The following is a 17,957-nucleotide window of genomic DNA, read 5'->3' on the forward strand; positions in this document are numbered from 1 at the left end:
GGGGCAGCCTCGGCCACCATGTTGTTGACGGCGGCAGGCACGTTTGCTGTGGCCAGGGCGGCGTTGGCGGCCGCCGCTCCCCTCAAGGGATTGTTGGTGCTGAACTCCCGCCACTTGGCGCCCAGAACCATCATCATCTTGGACACGGCGATTTTGGGATTCTTGGCGGCAATGAGCGGCCTGGATGGAAGCGACACAATGTGGCTGCTTAGTCGCACGCGAATGAGTTGACAATGTCACTTGTTGAGAGCGGTGAATTATCTGAAGGACTCAATGGTGCGAAGATGCGAGCGTTTACCTGACAAACTGACTGAAGGCCTTGTAGTTTGTGAGCGAGCGATAGTCCTCCTCGGTGAAGATGTGATCGATGTCCTCCATGCCCCAGTTCTCCAATAGTTGGGAGGACGATTTGGGCTCCTGGAGGGAAAGCGCAAAGGTCACAAAACATCATTGCAACAGTTCCACTCCGCCTCAGTATGTCCAGTCGCAATTCCTGATGTGGCAACTGTCGCGTTCGTCGCCATTCGCCAATGAGCGGCTATCATGAACAAGTGGCAAGACGGGGGATGAAATCATACCACACGCGCATCCTGCGGCTGAGGAACTGGAGCCGATTCTAGCAGACTCGGGGGGCAGTAGGAGAGGTACACCATCAACTGGTTGCCAGTCAGTTGCATAGACAAAAAAACATTCACGCTCACAATCTCACCTCGGGACAATTTGGAGAGTCCAATTCATCTCCCACGCATGTTTTTGGAATGTGGGAGGCAACCAGAGTGCCCGGGATAACATGCAAACTCCACACCGGAAGGCCGAGGCCGGATTCGAATCCACGACCTCTGCACGAGGCGGACGTGCTAACCGGTCCACCACTGTGGCACCAGAGACAATACTTATCTGTTAAAAAATATCTACATTTCATACCCCAACACATTCAGATGATTTCTATTGTTTCAGGCAACGTTCATCAAGGATGACCACAACAAATGTTTTTGTACGCGTGCAAGTCAATCCAAGGCATAAGTCAATTCTGCCCAGTTTCCAATTTACAGTCTTCAAGAGGCTGCAATGAGGGCACCTGAACAAATGAATCAAAATTGTTTTTTTTAACCAAACGAGGAGGGAGAAAGGGGGGGGGGGGGTCAAGAACACAAAATGCGGGCAGAAAGGTTGCCATGGAAACTGCATATATGCATTACACGCCCCAGACACACGCAACACCCCCCACCCCTCAGTAAGTGTCATTAAGTAGGAGGCCCCCTATTGGCTGGCCTGGCTCTTTGTTTAACCACGGCTCATATGGCATCCATGACAGGTGAGACAAAGAGACAAAAAGCCAAAGTTATTTTGTCAAATTCACACCGCCAAGAAGCCATTTCTGATATTACGGCACCACAAAGGTGGAGGCCAGGGGGAAGACCTCGTACACGGCTCAGACAGAATGTCATCTTGACACTACCGGGGTTTTTTTTTGTTAAACCTGACATCAATTTTACATCCCAAAAGTGCGCTTTTAGCTGAAACGTCTCGAGTGTCAACTAGAGGCCAAAACAAGCTTTGCTCGTGTTCAACGTTTTCCCAAGATGTAATGCATTCGGCCATCTCGTCAGCAAAAATCTGGACTTTGCTACCACGGGGCGCTGACTCCACACAGTAAGCCAAGAAGGCAGGTCATGACCGGACTCTCTTGACTCCTTCCGTCCAAAGCAGAGTTCCCCACAGTGGCAGACGTTTTTTTTTTTTTTACAGCATTTTGGTGGCTCCCGCAAGACCCACACAATACAGCACAGGTACTAAACACACGCACACAAAAAGAGTAGACTATCTTCCTTCACCAGTCAAAAAAAATGCTTTCTAGCTTTTTTCAGTCCTAAGTAATCAGCAGTCGAACGTGGCTCATCCCAAAACACTGGTTTCTGCCCCCAAAAATCAAGAAACTGAGCTTTTAGTGAAAAGAAACAGCGAGCTAATTTTTGTGAAACTTCAGGCTGCAAAACAACCAAGGCGTGACCAAGAAAGGGCTTTATAGCAAAACGATCATTTATTCACAGATGTACTCCTGCATTTTCACCACCACGAGACGCACATCAAACAAAGTCTTAAATTTTCTCCAAAATGGATGGGACGCCAAATAATGCGAGCCTCCTTGTGTAAGCACCGAGTTCCAAAATCTGGGAACATTGTTGTGACTTCAATGAAGGGTCCGCTTGACGAACTGATGTTGCTTATAGAGAGGAACGGCGGACGGAACTCATAAGCACCGAGTTCCAAAATCTGTGAATATTGTTGTGACTTCAATGAAGGGTCCGCTTGATGAACTGATGTTGCTTATAGAGAGGAAAGGCGGACGGAACTCGAGGACAGCATGCGGATGTTAAAGTGGGAAGGGTGGGCATGAAAGAGGACACTAAGGGCACGCCCCCAGGAGGTGTAAAAATGGCACCTACGAAGAGACACGCTTACGAAGAACAGTTTGAACTGCAAGCTATCAGTTACGCGGAGGAGCATGGGAATCGAACAGCCGCGAGAGAATTCAAGATCGGCTAACGCATGGTGCTTTGGTTTTATGAAACGGCGCCATCTACCCATCAGGGCAAGGACATCCGTGGCGTTGCAACATCTGGCGGATTACACGAAAAAGATGGCCAACTTCCGCTCGTACTGCAGTAAAAACATTAACGTTCTGCGTTACGTTAGCGAAAAACGCTGCCTTGGAGATTTTAATCCTTTGTTCTGCCGGCCTCACTTGGCTTCCATGGCCATTCCTGTTCTCTCAACCCATCCCCACATTCCGAGCTTGCCCGCTTGGACTACGGCAAGTGAAGAGGGACAAGCATACTTTGCATTTCGAAATACTGTCCAACAAAAAGTTTGCCGATAAACACATCCAGCCCAACTACATGAGATGAACCACACGGTACAGAAGACCAGCACGGCAGCGATATGCACAACAGCGCATGAGAAAGGACAGAAATGGCCACCTTCTGTGATTTTTAAACCGAAAGAAAAGTTTCCAGTCGGAGTCAAAAGTGAAGTTGCGAGCGGCGTGGGAGCAATGGCGAACACAGCTTTAACTCATTCAGTACTAGCCAATTCCGGACCAAGTCTGAAAAGACGTTTCAAAACGTCTTTGGGAGTGAATGAGTTAATAAGAGGGGGAGTTCCACCACAATATGTGAATGGATTGTGGCCGCTTGGGCTGGCGTGTCCGCTTGCACTGTTGTTCCAGCTTTCGCAAAAGGCGCGGCAATATTTGCGAGGAGCCACGCGGCAACGAGACTTGACTCCGAAAATGACGCGAGGGAACCTGGCGTGTTGGATGGAGAACTTGCTCGGCTGTTCATTTCAGAGACAGAAGATGAGGACTTTGATGGATTTGTGGATGAGGATACATTTTTGAAAAAAATAATGTGAATACATTGTTAAATACGGCAATAAAGTACAACCGAACGCAGTTTAGCTCCCACTTTCTTTTCAAAAACATACACGAGTGTGCATGCCTGCGACCGTTTTTTTTTAAACTAGCGTACGTTTTACCATGCCAGCGTTCAATAATAGAATACGCTTTGTGTATGCGTTAAATCCAGAAATCGCACCCAGAACTGACACTACACCTTTCAACTCATTCACTCCCAATGACGTTTTTAAACATCTTTTCAGAATTGGCTGGTACTGAATGAGTTAATACTGTGCGTCGTATGGTTGTAAAACTACCGTACGAAAAAACGCGCCATGAGCGACAGTGACTCGCTCCAAGGCTCAAGCTGAACATCAGAGGGGTTTTTTTTTTTGTTTGTTTTTACACGGCGTTTGCCGTTCACAAATCATCTTTTTTTTCACGATTGCGACACCTTCTACTACTTAGTGCAACACACACTCCGTTTACAGCATTCAAACGCACACTGTTTGAGTGAATGAGTCCACTTAGCAGCACCACAACACAGCCGGCTTGAACAGGTGCAACACAACCACAACTTTGACAATTTAACAATAAGGGTGCACACGCACACACACACACACACACACACACACACACACACACACACACACACAAATAAGAGAGGCCTATTGTTTCCGAAGTGCATCAGATGTTGTGTCAGTGTAATAACAGCCATCTTTGTAGGACTGGCGATTCGGCCTGATCAAGTAGCCAAACATTTCCACAGAAATGCGATTTCTCAATTGTGTCAATTCTGCCCCTTTAGCTTTGAGAAAAATCCAATGACAATGGCATTCTTCAAAAAGAAGTCCTACTTTTGTTCTTCCTTTCTGTTTTTTTGAGGATTTGGTTGTTCCTCCTAATTCCCCAACAAGCATTGAAACTGTTTTTACTCCAACAAATTGTCTCTAACAGCCAGGAAAAATATTTTACTTATTACAGGTCATGCGAAAATCAATGTTTTCTCCGAGAAGATGGATGTAAACAATGCTTCAACATTCTGAACCCTCAAGTACTTGACATCCTAAAACGAGGTGTCAACTACTTTTACTTTTCCTGTCAATGTGAAAATAAGTCCGCTCTGAAACTCACTTGTCACTTTTCTTCAACAACGGTCGCTAAATATAGTAACCGATTGACAAAGCTGGCAACGGTGACTGCGCCCTTGCAAATGAGCAGCTCTCTGCTCGTCGCCATTATTGTTAGTGTAAGCAGTGTACATCAGCGCAGATGCACTTTGTACTACAGAAGCCACAAACAACCCGGACAAATGAATTGGAAATAATCGACTCTATAGATGAATGGCGCAGCTGCAGTCAAAAGCAAACCCGATCATATCATCCGGGGGCCTCTTACTGAGAAATCGTCGTCGTCGTCCTCATCTTCCTCCTCTGGTTCGGGTTCCTTCTTTTTGGATGAGCTGCGTTCGGAGCCGGCTCCGCTGCGCTTCTTCTCCTTGCCGCTGCTGCCCCGCTTCTTCTTCTTGCGTCCCGGCGTGTAGTCGCTGCCCTCGCTGTCTGAGCGCTGAGCATGGCCGCCGCCGCCACAGTCGTCCGCCTCGTCGTCGGCCCTGGCCACGTCCATGTGCTCCGGAGAGCTGATGGGAAGCTCCTGGAAGGCAAGGATGATGCTGAACAATCAGACTGCTGGCCATTGATTACCCACAATGCAACTGGACCATCCACAGCAGGGTGACTGCCACCTCTGCACTCATTTGTTTACATTACATGTGAGTAAGTATTGCAAATCCTGTGGATATATTTTCATACCCCCCCCCCACACACACACACACACACACACACACACACACAAACTGTGTGATGATTTATTGTATATAGGGGAACCGCTTCGGGTATTTTTTTTAATGTCCTTAAAATTACTAGCTAGTACCCAAACGCATGAAAGCCAAAAAGAAGCATTTAAGGGATATGCAAAACCTTTTTTTTTAAAACAGTGATAACATGTTTCTAATACTATTAAATACCAGACTACAAAAGGCAAGGCAAATATTACACATGATAAAAGTCTCACAGCACACCGAACTGAAATTTCACAAAATTCAAATTGATATTAGTGTTCATGTGCTCTCCCTGTCAGTCAACTTTGCGGCATAAATTGACAAACAAGACATGACTTCTAGAAGTGAGATTGGATCATTTTCAATGGCAAACTGGCTAATCACTGTTCTTTGTGACGAATACATACAAATAATCATACAAATACAAAAGCGTGAGTAACGTAATCCAGATGAGTGTATGATCTAATACTTTATGTGAATAAATAATGAATAAAATTAGCTACAAAAGCGTAATCTGGTACAGTGGTACTCTCGAGTTTCTGTTCATGGTCCCTAAGCAAAAAAAAAACCACACCTCTCGACGCGAGCGCCGCTTGCTGCCTTTACTCTCCCGACTCTTCTTGGCCTTCTTCTTCTTCTTCACCTTCTGCGTCTCATTCTCTGAAATCTCCTCGTCTTCATCATCTACAGATCGGGCGAGCAGAGAACGCGAATCAGGACAAAATACACAGAAGAGGCGTGAGTGGCTGTGTGTAAATATGAGAAACACAATCCAAAGATGTGGCTGTTTGCTTGCTTACTTTGTTCCTCACGATCCAAGAGACACAAATTGACAGAGGTTGTTCACTTTTATGGTCAGTCATAAGCCTTGGACATGTTCTCAGTTCAGTTAGGTGGTTTGAACTGGGAGGAACTTTCAGGATTTCCCGAACAGATCAGTTCCAAATTGAAATCATCGATCCATCAGGTATAACTGAGGATTTCAGCATGTCACCGTGTGTTGTATGAAACATTATTTTATTCTGATTCAGTTAATCTAATTGATTAAACAATTTTCATTGGTAAACTCATGATTCCTTCAAGGGTGTAAAACCTAAACTCCAAATCACCCCTTCCGCTTTATGGCTTATTGAAAGCAAACATCACATGATTGTTTAATCGAAACAATCTGTTTACGGTTAAGATCATCAAATTGACTGTATGCAGGCGGCTGAACGGACAATTTCATCTTTTATTTATCCAAATGGCGGAATCCACCAATAGGCTGACTTTGCAATTGATTTTTTTTTCTCAAGATGGCACCAGAGTAGGCATTCGTCGGCAAGCGCTCTTCAAGAGCCTTGCTTTTTTTTGTTGTTGTTTTGTTTTGTTTTGTCACATGGTGTTTGTTGTTACATCGTGTGGACTTGATATGTATTGTTTTCAGCATTTTTTTTTTGCCTACGACATTCATCAAAGGAGAATAATCTGCGCTTGGTGGTTGCACCTTCTTGGCAGCATGCGTGTACCAGCACTGATCTTGATTGGGAGGAATGTCGGCAACATCTGACTGCCAGTGCTGGACAGCCCTTGGGGCACTTTGCGCCTGTAATGGGGAGCATTTTTCACAGCCCTGTTTTGTTCAGAGGAAATGTCGGTGCTCTTGGGACAGTCTGCGGCTGGATGGATGGACGGATGAATGGCTTGTGGAGCTGATAATGAGAAGAAAGGAGTGTCAGCGCAGAGCGCAGATGCGTATGTGGAACTGAGAGTCGCCGCTTGGAATTGAAGCGGATTTACATGGGACAGGAGATGTGAGCTAATCTCTTTTTTCGTCACTGAATGCTACAGCTTCTTGTTTGCTTTCAAACTTAGATTGGAGCAGACGTGCACATTTTCAGCATGTCTTTGAGCCACTGGTGAAAGGACACTTTGATTCTCTCCTCTTTCATCAAGAACTGCTTCAAACAACAAAGTGTATGCAGAAAAAGTTGCATTGCATTGCATGCACGTTACATTGCATGACTGTGTCTTATGTGTTGTGTTGTATGACTAGTCATTTTCTGTTAACTGTTCTGTTGGTGGCGGCACGGGTACCCACAGCGGCTCCCCTCTCTCCTGTGGTTGAGAGTAAAGAAATTTCTTCTGTGGTGTATGTTGCACATAGGGCATATTTGACAATAAAGTTGACTTGATTAAACTGTTTTGTCAATGCAGGAGTTCATGTCTCTGGCAAACTAAGATTTCCTTCAAGGGATTAAAACAGGAAATTATGATCATCGTTTAATTGAAACGTTTTCAGTTTCGCACATCAAAGTGTCTATATGTCGGAAGATGGAGGAACAACTTCATTCGTCATATAATGTCCAGGCAGATGTTTGTGGTTTCGTTTATCGAAGTTAAGTAATTCCTTAACACCGACTGATTTGACCAACATACAATAAGGGATTAAAACCGAAATTAATCATTTTTCCATTGTATCTTAATCAAAGCGAACACGGATGAAGTGAAATGCACTTTAGCACTGAGAGCTAACTAGTGCGGACGACTTGTTCTCGGCGTTCGCCGCCCCAATAAGAGCCCGTGTAAACACACCATCATGTTAATACTTGACAGGATAGTCGTGGTAATAACGTCTAGTTAAAAGACGACACTTTCTGTGTGTTCTCTCTCCATTTTCAGTTGTCGCCAGGCGAGCAAGCAAGCAGGCAGGCAGGCAAGCACGAGGAGGGAAGCTGCTGCCGAACGTCATCCGACAGCTTCCAAGCTAACTGGCTGCCTCCATCTTGTCATCGACACGTAAAAAAGGAAGAAAAAAAATACCGGTACCAAGGCCCCGGCGGGAACACATCGCCGTGACTTATCGGCGGACCAGCCGCGTTTTTTTTTGGCCAGGGAAAAACAATGACATTCGTGCTCAGATTGGGGAAGAATTCAACGACGTTTAATCAAGAAGGAAAAGGAGAGCGTAGGCGTTCAACGGCCGTCGAGCTACCGTGAGCGAGCCGGTAGTTAGCCGCTAAGTGCTAAGTGGACATGAGTGGGTCTGAACGTGACAAAACGCGAGCAGCCAGTCGGAACATTAGCACGCAGTGGCTAACGAGGCAAGCTCGCCGTCGTCGTCGTCGTCGTCTTACCTTGCATTAAGCGATCCTGCGGGGCGGTTCCGTATTCGTCCCTGTCGTCCTCGCTCCCAGACATCGGAAACTTTTGGGCTATTTAGCTAGCTTGAGCTAACTAAATAAAAAGTTGGTTTGCACAATAACAATCCAGAGTTGGATGCCAGCGTTCGTCGAATCTTTCCAAAAGAAGCCGAGGAGAGGAGCCGGTCGGGATTCCGCCAAAGGGGACACAAGAACCAAACAAGAAAACGGAAGGGGAGATTTAGCAAATGGCAAAAGCCGGTCGGCCGGCCAGAGGCACACAAAACAATTGGCACGCCGGACAACGATACATTTGATTTGAAGGAAACATGTCGAACAGATTAGCAGCCGGCTCTCGTTAGTCCCCCCCCCCTCCTCCTACACACACACTAGCATGCTTGCTAACTCGAGGTTGACCCATTCACGTTTTGCGGCCAAACTCAACGAACGAGCTCGCCAATGAAGAAGCGTTGACGAGCCGCCATCGTCTCAGCGCCACGAGAGTCCATTCAAGGCAAAGAAGCATACTCACAACTTAACTGCACACTCTTGTTTCCCTCCCCTTCCAAAAAAGAAAAAAGTCCAGCCTCAGTTGTTGTCACAATAGTTGGCGGGCGCTCCTTTGTTCAGGTAACGGTGCTGGCGGATTTTCAGCAGATTTCCTTGTTTTTTTGGTTTGTTTGTGTTTTTATTTTGTGCTGCTGCGTGTGCGCACGACGTCGTTCGTCTCCTTTTTCGATCTCGCACACTACACACGCCCCGCGCGCGCGCACGCACACACAAAGAGATCAGGGGGTTGGCATCCCATAATATCACCCCCCCCCTTTGCCGCACACACATCCACACTTGACTCCCCCCTCCCCCACTCTGCATAGTTACCTTGCAACATACAGACCATAATATTCAACTCACCCCCTCCCTTTCAGTATCTTCCCCATTCCTCCGTGCACCCCCCCTCCCATGGTAACCCTGGTTACCATGGTGACGCTCCCCCTCCCACTTCTGCTGACATCCCATAATAGCCACGCGCGCAGTCACTAACATCCCACAATAAGCATAACTCCCCCCCCAAAAAATGCGCGATAGGAGGGGGAGGACAAGTCGTCACATGGCAACTGTGCGCGCCACATGACTGCTGACTTGCGCGTGCACGCTCACTTGAGTGCGTGTGCACGCGCGCTTGTGTACTGTACTGTAAATTGACTGCACGCACGCCAGAGTGACAGGCTGAGCCCTTTACGGGGATTTGAAGGGTGACCCGGGTGACCCCCCCACCACCACCTTTTACTGAGCTGTTTTGTATAGACTTCACAATGTTTATAAACAACAGGCCCAGACTACTTCCAGGTAATTGACTACTGAAAACCCTCCAGAAAAACTTACACTGGCAGACTTTCCTCCAAAGGCTTTTTTTTTTAAATAAAAAAGTCAAATTCAATCCCGTGGGTCAGATGGGTCAATCAAGCAGATGCCATCAATCGCGGTAGGTTGAGGGGAAAAAAATGCCATCATGAGATTTGTAGAAGCAGGAAAAGTTTGCCTTTGAGGAAAGAAACAAAACATTCTGGCGAGGCTGCTGGTGGCGCTTTCAGCATCAAAAGAGAGCACACGGTTGCCATTAATCCGAGCAACAGAAAAGTCAACTAATTGGACACTTGCTCAAAACATCAGGACGACCACGGCGGAATTTGTGACACAAACTTTAAGCCAGTCAATTTTGGGTCAGTGTGTGGCCTGCCATTGGCTGGCGACCAGGAAGTTCACAGAAAAAAAAAAACGCAATTAAAATTAAAAACAACTTTTTTTTTTGGAAAAACAAAACCTATAATCAAGTGAAAAAAAGATTCACTGGTTGTAAAAGTCACTCGAATTATGGTGGCAAGCAACCGGAGCATCCTGCCAGACATCTTTATGGTGTCGTCTTGGGCGACCAATCCCGGCACTGATGAAGAGGAGCCAAGGTGTCAATCATGATCCAGTTGAGCAGAATGCTGGCCCACTTTCCTTTGTCCCGCCAAACCCAACTTGTTGTCTTTCATTCTTGGGTTGGCACAGCTGCCCCTCCCCCTACTGCTCTCCTTCCAGTGGACACAGTGCTCATGTGTGCTTTTGGGATGTGGGTGGGGGGTAACATCCCATAATCTCCAATCTGAAGGATAGTCGGGGCAGTTGTCATAGAAACCTGGAGAAGAACCCCATCCCACCCCCCACCCCAACAGCACCTGTGCATAAGTGTGTGTTGCATAATGACAACATTTCTGAGGTGTATGAGAAAATAATTTTTAAATGTTTTTTTTTTTTTTGGGGGGGGTGGTGACAGCCGGTAAAAGTGCTCTTGGGCAGCGGGTCGCAATGGGGATAGGCAGGAGGGAGGGGGGGGGGGCTTCGCGGGGTGCAGGAAGACGGACAGGGTCAGATTACAATGCTAATCATCCCATACTCGTCTTGCGATGACTGGACCAAATTGTCGAGGATTGGTGGGGGGGGGGGGCATGAAAGGGGTGAAATATTTTGCAATTGGATTGCCTTGAAGGGTCTATGACGTATCATGAAATGAATCATCAATGATTTTTTTTGAAAGATTTTCAATGCCGGCTTCCCTCCAAGGTGAGAGCCCCAAAATAAGCATGAACACCGCATGGTCCAAGAGACTTTTGAAACACAGGAGATTGCTCAACTATTTGCTTGAAAAAAAAATCAATAATGAGAATAAAGAACGTTGAAGCATGTAAATTGGTCGTAGGTGTAGTGCCAATTGTCGCCATGTGCCCTGCGAATGTGTGGCGACCAGTCCGCGGCGTAGCCTGCAAGCTAGCTAGCTAGTCGGGGCAAGCGACTACTTGATTATCAAACGATGGACAAGAATTTGCCTCACGGATGGATCGTTCAAATTGCGAATTTCATTTCAGCCTCTCGGATTTCTGAGGTTCGCCACGGAAGCCGACCGATTCTTTTTGTGTTTGGACGGTTTTCTGACCTCCAGCCATTCATTTTCTGATCCGCTTCCGATCCCTGGAGCCTATCCCAGCTGCCTTTGGGCAGTAGGCAGGAGAAACACTGAACCGGTTACCAATCGCAGGGCACACAGAGACGAACAACCATCCGCGCTCACACTCACACTCACACCTAGGGACAATTTAGAGTGTTCAAACAGCCTGCCGTGCATGTTTTTGGAATGTTGGAGGAAACCGGAGTACCCGGAGAAAACCCACGCAGGAGAACATGCAAACTCCACACAGGTAGGCCGGAGATGGAATCGAACCCGCTCCCTCTGCACTGTGAGGTCGACACGCTAACCACTGGCCCACCGGGCCGCATATTTTCTGACCTGACCGAGCAAACTCGCAATTGGATCACACTCAGGTTTGCTTGTGCATTTTTGAGGTGAAAGACATTTAAAACCCGAGGATGTGATTCATCAATACATGAATCGATCGTTCAAACAATTCTATAAATAATGGTTGCAAGCCCTTTCAAATCAGCTGACGCGTTTGGAAACCACGTCACGGTTACGATGATGAAATCACTGTTGTCCTTCATTCGATGGAATTGGATGACGAAGAATCGAACGCAAAAATAGGAAGAAATCATTTTTCTGACTTGACGCATCGATCGGCCGTCGTTTCGGGGACAGATTTCCGTTTTGCCGGCAGCCTTTGCTTGTTTCGTTCCCCTTGCGGCACGTTTGCTTGTTCATATGTCTCCTCTCTGTGATGTCACATTCACATTGTGTGTGTGTGTGTGTGTGTGGGGGGGGGGGGTGGGAGGGGGTTGGGAGATCAGGCACAAAAAAAGGCGTCTGCCCCTCCCCCTGCCTTCGAATGCAGATATCCCATAATATGCCCCCCCCCCTCCTTTCACTGCTCGGCCTGCTACACCATAATAATCACAAACTATGCCCCCACCCCAACCCCCTTCCGCCGCCCTCCATCATCATCATTTCCTTGTCTTAAAGGCTCTTCAAGTGCAGCTCGTATGCAACTGCGGAGCCACTTGAAAAGCTGCAAATACCCACAAGGCCTTTGTCGCCGCTGCCATCGCACTGACGACACGTCTACTTTGCTGACTTCTACGCGAGAGTCAAAGTGGTCCCAGTTGACCGCAAGAAAGAAAAAAATGGTCCCGTTCCCGTCATTGATGAAGCATGCCGCCCACGAGAAATGTCAACAGAAGCTAAGCATGAAACCGGCCTCGCGTATTCATGAGCGCGTTTGCATTGAATGAATCATTGCGAAACTGACCTCGAAGGTGAACGAGGCCTTGCCACGAAAATGACGGGCGCCGACATGGAAACGTGGAACAGTCCCAAATAGTTGACATCAGAGTGAAACCAAGTGCGCATGTCAGGAAGAATCATGACATTGACCGTAAAGTTGAAACCAAATTAAACTTTGACGAACAATCGGGAAAAATGGACCCAAAAGTTGAAGAGAGGGCGCGTTTAGGTGAAACTGTGCTAAAGTTGCGGCTGCTGGCGCGTACCAGAGCACGTGATGACACCAGGAGCTTTTTAGTACCTCTAGCTCACATCCTCATGCACACGCTGCACACCAATCTCCTGACCCACAAGCAAATGCTTGAAGGCCTGATAACCCCCCCCCCCTGCCCCCATACACACGCGCACGCACACACACACACACACACACACACACACACGCACCCTCAGAACACACAACTCAATCCCTCCACCTTTCCACGCAGGCACACACCCATTTCCCCTCCCCCTCCCATTCCATACCCAGGCACGTCTTGACAAAACAAAGAACACCCCATAATAGGCAGTCACACAGTATGCATGGCAACCACTTATGTCACAGATAACTCCGTGCGCGCGCGCGCGAACGCGCGCGTCCACACGCGGTACAAAAATCAGAGACGCGATGCGGCCGCGATGACACTTCCGCAGATACACAACCACGTGGCGCACGCACGCGCAATTGAGGGAACCAGATGTGGAAGCATGACCTAACGCACGCACGCGAAGGCGGTTGATAAATAACATTCGATGACAGATGCAGATGAACACAAAACGACACACGGGTCATTGTGTGTCCTTCCATTTTCTACAACGCGCTCACGCACGATGCGTCCAACTATAAAAATGACAGGCCGACAGACACAATGCAGTCACAATTACACATCCAGAGATACAACTACACAACCACAAGGTATGTGCGCGCTCACACACACACACACACACACACACACACACACACACACACACACACACACACACACACACACAATGTAAAGACTTGTCTAAAACCACACACATACTACCAAAGGAACACAACATTAAAAACAGGACAACGTAAACACACACACACACACACACACACACACACACACACACACACACACACAGGACCACAATGTAAAAAATTGCCTAAAACCACATACACACACTACCACAGGAACACAACATAAAAACAGGACTAAGTACAGACACACACACACACACACACACACACACACACAATGTAAAGACTCGCCTAAAACCACACACACACACACACACACACACACACACACACACACACACACACACACACACACACAATCAAAACACACACACACACACACACAATGTAAAGACTTGCCTAAAACCACGCACACTACCAAAGGAACACAACATTAAAACAGGACTAAGTAAACACACACACAGACACGCGCACACACACACACACACACACACTCTAGCGGACAAACACAAGATAAAATTGGACTAAAACTACACGCGCACTCCCAACTTCACTGACACCAATGTAATCAGGCACACTTGCACATGTGACATGACTCAAACATAGAGGCACATAAACACCCAGTGGCAACACACACAAAGACACACTCACACACAGACACACACACGATTGTGTCAACACAGGTGCCATTGTGTGCAACACCGTCGCACACAATGTGTCCTCCGACACGACTTACACACGCGTGCGTGCGTGTAAGTCCTTCAAGACAAAAAAAAAAAAATCAGCGAGGTCAGGTTTCTGTCCAATGATGCAACAGTCCCCCCCCCCCCCCACCCCCACTGCCTTCTTTAAGCTGGTCGCCCGTGGCAACGCGCTTTTAATCAGGTCAGGCGACCATCCCATAATGTTGAGCGGCGAGCGAGGAGGCGCCAAAGTGGAAAAGTGTCACGGGCTGAATGAGCAGCCAGACAAGATGGCCGCCACATATATCCAAGTTGACTCATCTGGTGGCACGCATGCACAGGTTGCTTTGCGCTTGCGGGCCGATCAGAGGAGCTGGTATCCAAGCTTTCTTTTCCCGTGCATGTCTTCTGCATTGGCTATCGAAAGTCAACACACCCCTGTTCAAATGAGGCGTTTTTGTCAGACCAGAAAAATGTAAGATGACCTCTCAAAAGTTTTGACCATTAATCTGACCCCAAGGCTGTCACAAGATTCTCTATCCAAATCGGTGTGATCACATGCTTGCAAAAGTGTGTGCCCCCCCCAACCCACACCTGCCACCATTTCAAGGGCCTCTCTGATAAAGGCCAAATAAAATCCAGAAGTTCGAGTAGGCTTTTCCTGACAGAAGGCTGAAGATTCTGTGCTCACGTTGACTGCTAATTGCTCTGCGTAACTTAGAGTTGCTGCACTTTTGGAATTCTAGACAAGTTCAACCTTGGTATAACCTTGGTATCATTATTGCACCACAAACATATTTTCCCCATCCACGTTTGAGAGAAACAGTATGAAGTGGTGTTTTTTTTTTTCAAATTACTTCGTCACATAAGACAGGAGATTGTTGTCACAGGTGCTTAACAAACAATACTTGATAGAAATTCTCTCCTGGCAGCCTCCCTGACCAGTTTCCTTCTCGCCTTTTCTGAGGCATGTCCATTTCTAGGCAAAATTTCTCCACCTTTTGATGACTATATTCACCTTGGACTTTCTTTTGTTGCCTTCTCCTGACTGAGAGCTTTGAGCAAACAGATGGCTGCGATGCAGCAGAAGCTCTCTGCAGCCGTCACAAAAAGCCTACTAGAAGATCTGAACTTTACTTGGTGTTGATCAGAGACACTTGAAATGGAGGCAGTATACACGGCTTCCCTTTGAGCACTTCGAATGTGCTTGGAGCACATAGGCAGCTCACTTGTTTCGATGTTTTTTTTTTCTCCAAATGAGGTGGACAGGCTGTGGATCACATTAAATTAAAATTTTCTGTCCATTCAGTCATGCACGTCACCAACAACTGACAATTTCTTACAATCAAGGTATTATTAGGAGTTCGACATGTCATCATATCACATCTATTTTTTAATGGAGTGTTTTTCAATCCTTTTCGATCCAAGGCACATTTCTTTCATTGAAAAAAATCCCGCGGCACACCACTAGCTGAAAATGTGAAAAAAAAGTTTACTTAACAATTAAAGTGTTATTTTGTTATTATTAGCGTATTTTAATATTGAAGTATAACGTTATGTTAGAACACCTTGAATAGGAATCAAATAAACATCAATCAAATATTTTATCATCTTTCATATTTATTCTCACTCAGTGTGATAAATGGTTTGGATGAACACAGATCTGATATCCTGGCAGCAATCGATTGAAGACACACGAAGCTCTTCCTCCACAGCTCTCAGTCTTTCTCTGTTTTTAGTTTTTACAGCAGTCCGGCTATTTCTTTAGCCGCTTCGGGTCCGATCATCTCATTTACAATGGCTTTGCAATTGCTCTGCCACTGCGACTTTTTTGATTTAGCCACAAGTTCAGCGACATGGTAACTTGCTTTCGGGGATCTCTCGTTTACCTTTGCGGTTTTTCTCATGCATGTTGCTTGTTTCTGTCTTCACGCAGGCGAACAAAATACTCCACATTTTTGTTTCGAAGTTTAAGGGTGTTTTGTTTAGAGATGGAGTTTAAGCTTACTTGGGACCATAGCGCTATTGGAGAGCTTTTCACCACATACCATGGACAACGGACTCGGTGCCGCGGCATGTCGGGTTAACTCGGATATTCCAAATGAAAGTTAGCTTTCGTTGTATTGCCTCGCGCTCGAAGCACAAGTCAATTACCTAGCCGCTGGTGCTACCTACCGGTCTGGAAGAGTACTACATGATTACTCTGCCACGCGATTTACCGCACAGGCATACACATTGGATAATTTTCCACGGCACACCTGACAATATCTTGCGGCACAGTGTTTGAAAAACACTGTTTTAACGGACACTCTGTTTGTACACGACAGTATGCTGTAAACAGGCTACACCAACATTTTTCAAGTGATTTTTTTTAGTGTTGTTGTGGGGGCGGGGCTCTGAAAGGCGGAAGTAATGCGTGTAGGGAAGGAGGCGGTGGCATGACAAAGGCATGAATCTGCCAATCAAAATGAAGCCATCTGATTTGAATACTGTACACTCTCAAAGGCAGGGTAGGCCCGCCCCCTGGAGCTCACTGGAGGGTACTGCATCACATCATCACCTGGAAAACGGGTCCTCTCTCCCTTCATTTCACACCCAAATATTAAGATACTCATTCCAATCCCTGCAGAGGAACATTTGTATTATTTACAGTGCTATTTTGCTGTCAGGCTCAAACTTCCTGTTTGTCTGGGTAAGATTTGCTAAACATAACCACGAAACACATAACTGTGTTTCGTTGATCCGTGCGTGGTTGAAGCTCTTGGCTGTCCGACAGAGGAATGTAACAAAGTCAATAGAGTGACTAATCTTGACAGGCGTTTTCTGGCGGAAGTCAAATACACTGCCAGTTGTCTTCAGCTCAAACTCTCAGGAAATCACTTTTGTTTTTTTTGTCATGCCTTCCCGCGCGGCTCCGATTGTTTTAAGTCTCCTTTGGTTAAAGGCTCATAATCCAGACATTAATTGGAGCCTACCCGTAATTGAAAATCGGAGTTGGTTTTGCCATGCCCATTGTTTACAGTCTGCCAAACCGGAAAATAAGAGCAAGAAGCATTCAAGGAGTATATCTCCAGTATCACCCGTGGGAGCAGGCTTCTTCTTTATTGAGAACAAAGATAAGACATCGAGACCTTGTGTTGATAACAGAGGACTTCAATCGGAATGTTATTCCCCCCGTTACATGCCCTTTCCCCCCAAAAATGTAATATCAATTGATAGATTTTGTTAAAACAGAGAGTGAGAACAAATGTGTCAATCACTATAGGGAGAAATAGGAAAGAACAAGAGTCAGGTCTTTTGTGTCTTTTTTTATTGTCATGTTCATTTGCCAGCAGCTGGACTTTTTTTTTTTTTTTTTAGTCATAGTTGTCACAAAGTCAAAGCGAAGAACAAAAATTGAGAATGACAACACTTCTGGCTAATTTTACAAAGACCATGAAAAAAAAAAGAACCCGAGGATACAGTATTCCCAAATCTAACCTGATCAAATATCTGCCATCTATAAAAAAAAAAAAAAAAGTCCTACATCATTTCTTCCAACACTCTCCTGGCCGAAGGAGGGCACTCAAGTTGAGCTCCTCAAGAGGTACTAAGTGCTATTGCACGACAGATTGCACCAGGGAGGTGTACAGCCAACTCCCAATAAATTGCACTTCGTCTTGGCGCCCACGCTACATTGCACATTTCAAAGCCATCTTTTTTTTTTTAACATGT

The 17,957-nt window shown here is 46.3% G+C and overlaps 1 protein-coding gene across 1 annotated transcript in view; it reads right to left on the reverse strand.

The window, feature by feature from the left end:
- LOC109528027 (chromodomain-helicase-DNA-binding protein 4-like) overlaps positions 1-9,147 on the reverse strand; it is a 27,325-nt gene extending 18,178 nt beyond the window's left edge. Inside the window, 6 exon segments of the mRNA XM_019890294.1 lie at positions 2-180; positions 299-417; positions 4,796-5,050; positions 5,812-5,921; positions 8,354-8,514; positions 8,892-9,147. Coding sequence (XP_019745853.1) covers positions 2-180; positions 299-417; positions 4,796-5,050; positions 5,812-5,921; positions 8,354-8,417 — 727 coding nt within the window. The 5' untranslated portion in view covers positions 8,418-8,514; positions 8,892-9,147.
- Positions 9,148-17,957: the final 8,810 nt, after the last annotated feature.

Source organism: Hippocampus comes, unplaced genomic scaffold (genome assembly GCF_001891065.2).
Source record: "Hippocampus comes isolate QL1 unplaced genomic scaffold, H_comes_QL1_v1.1 scaffold71, whole genome shotgun sequence".
Lineage (NCBI taxonomy): Eukaryota > Metazoa > Chordata > Actinopteri > Syngnathiformes > Syngnathidae > Hippocampus > Hippocampus comes.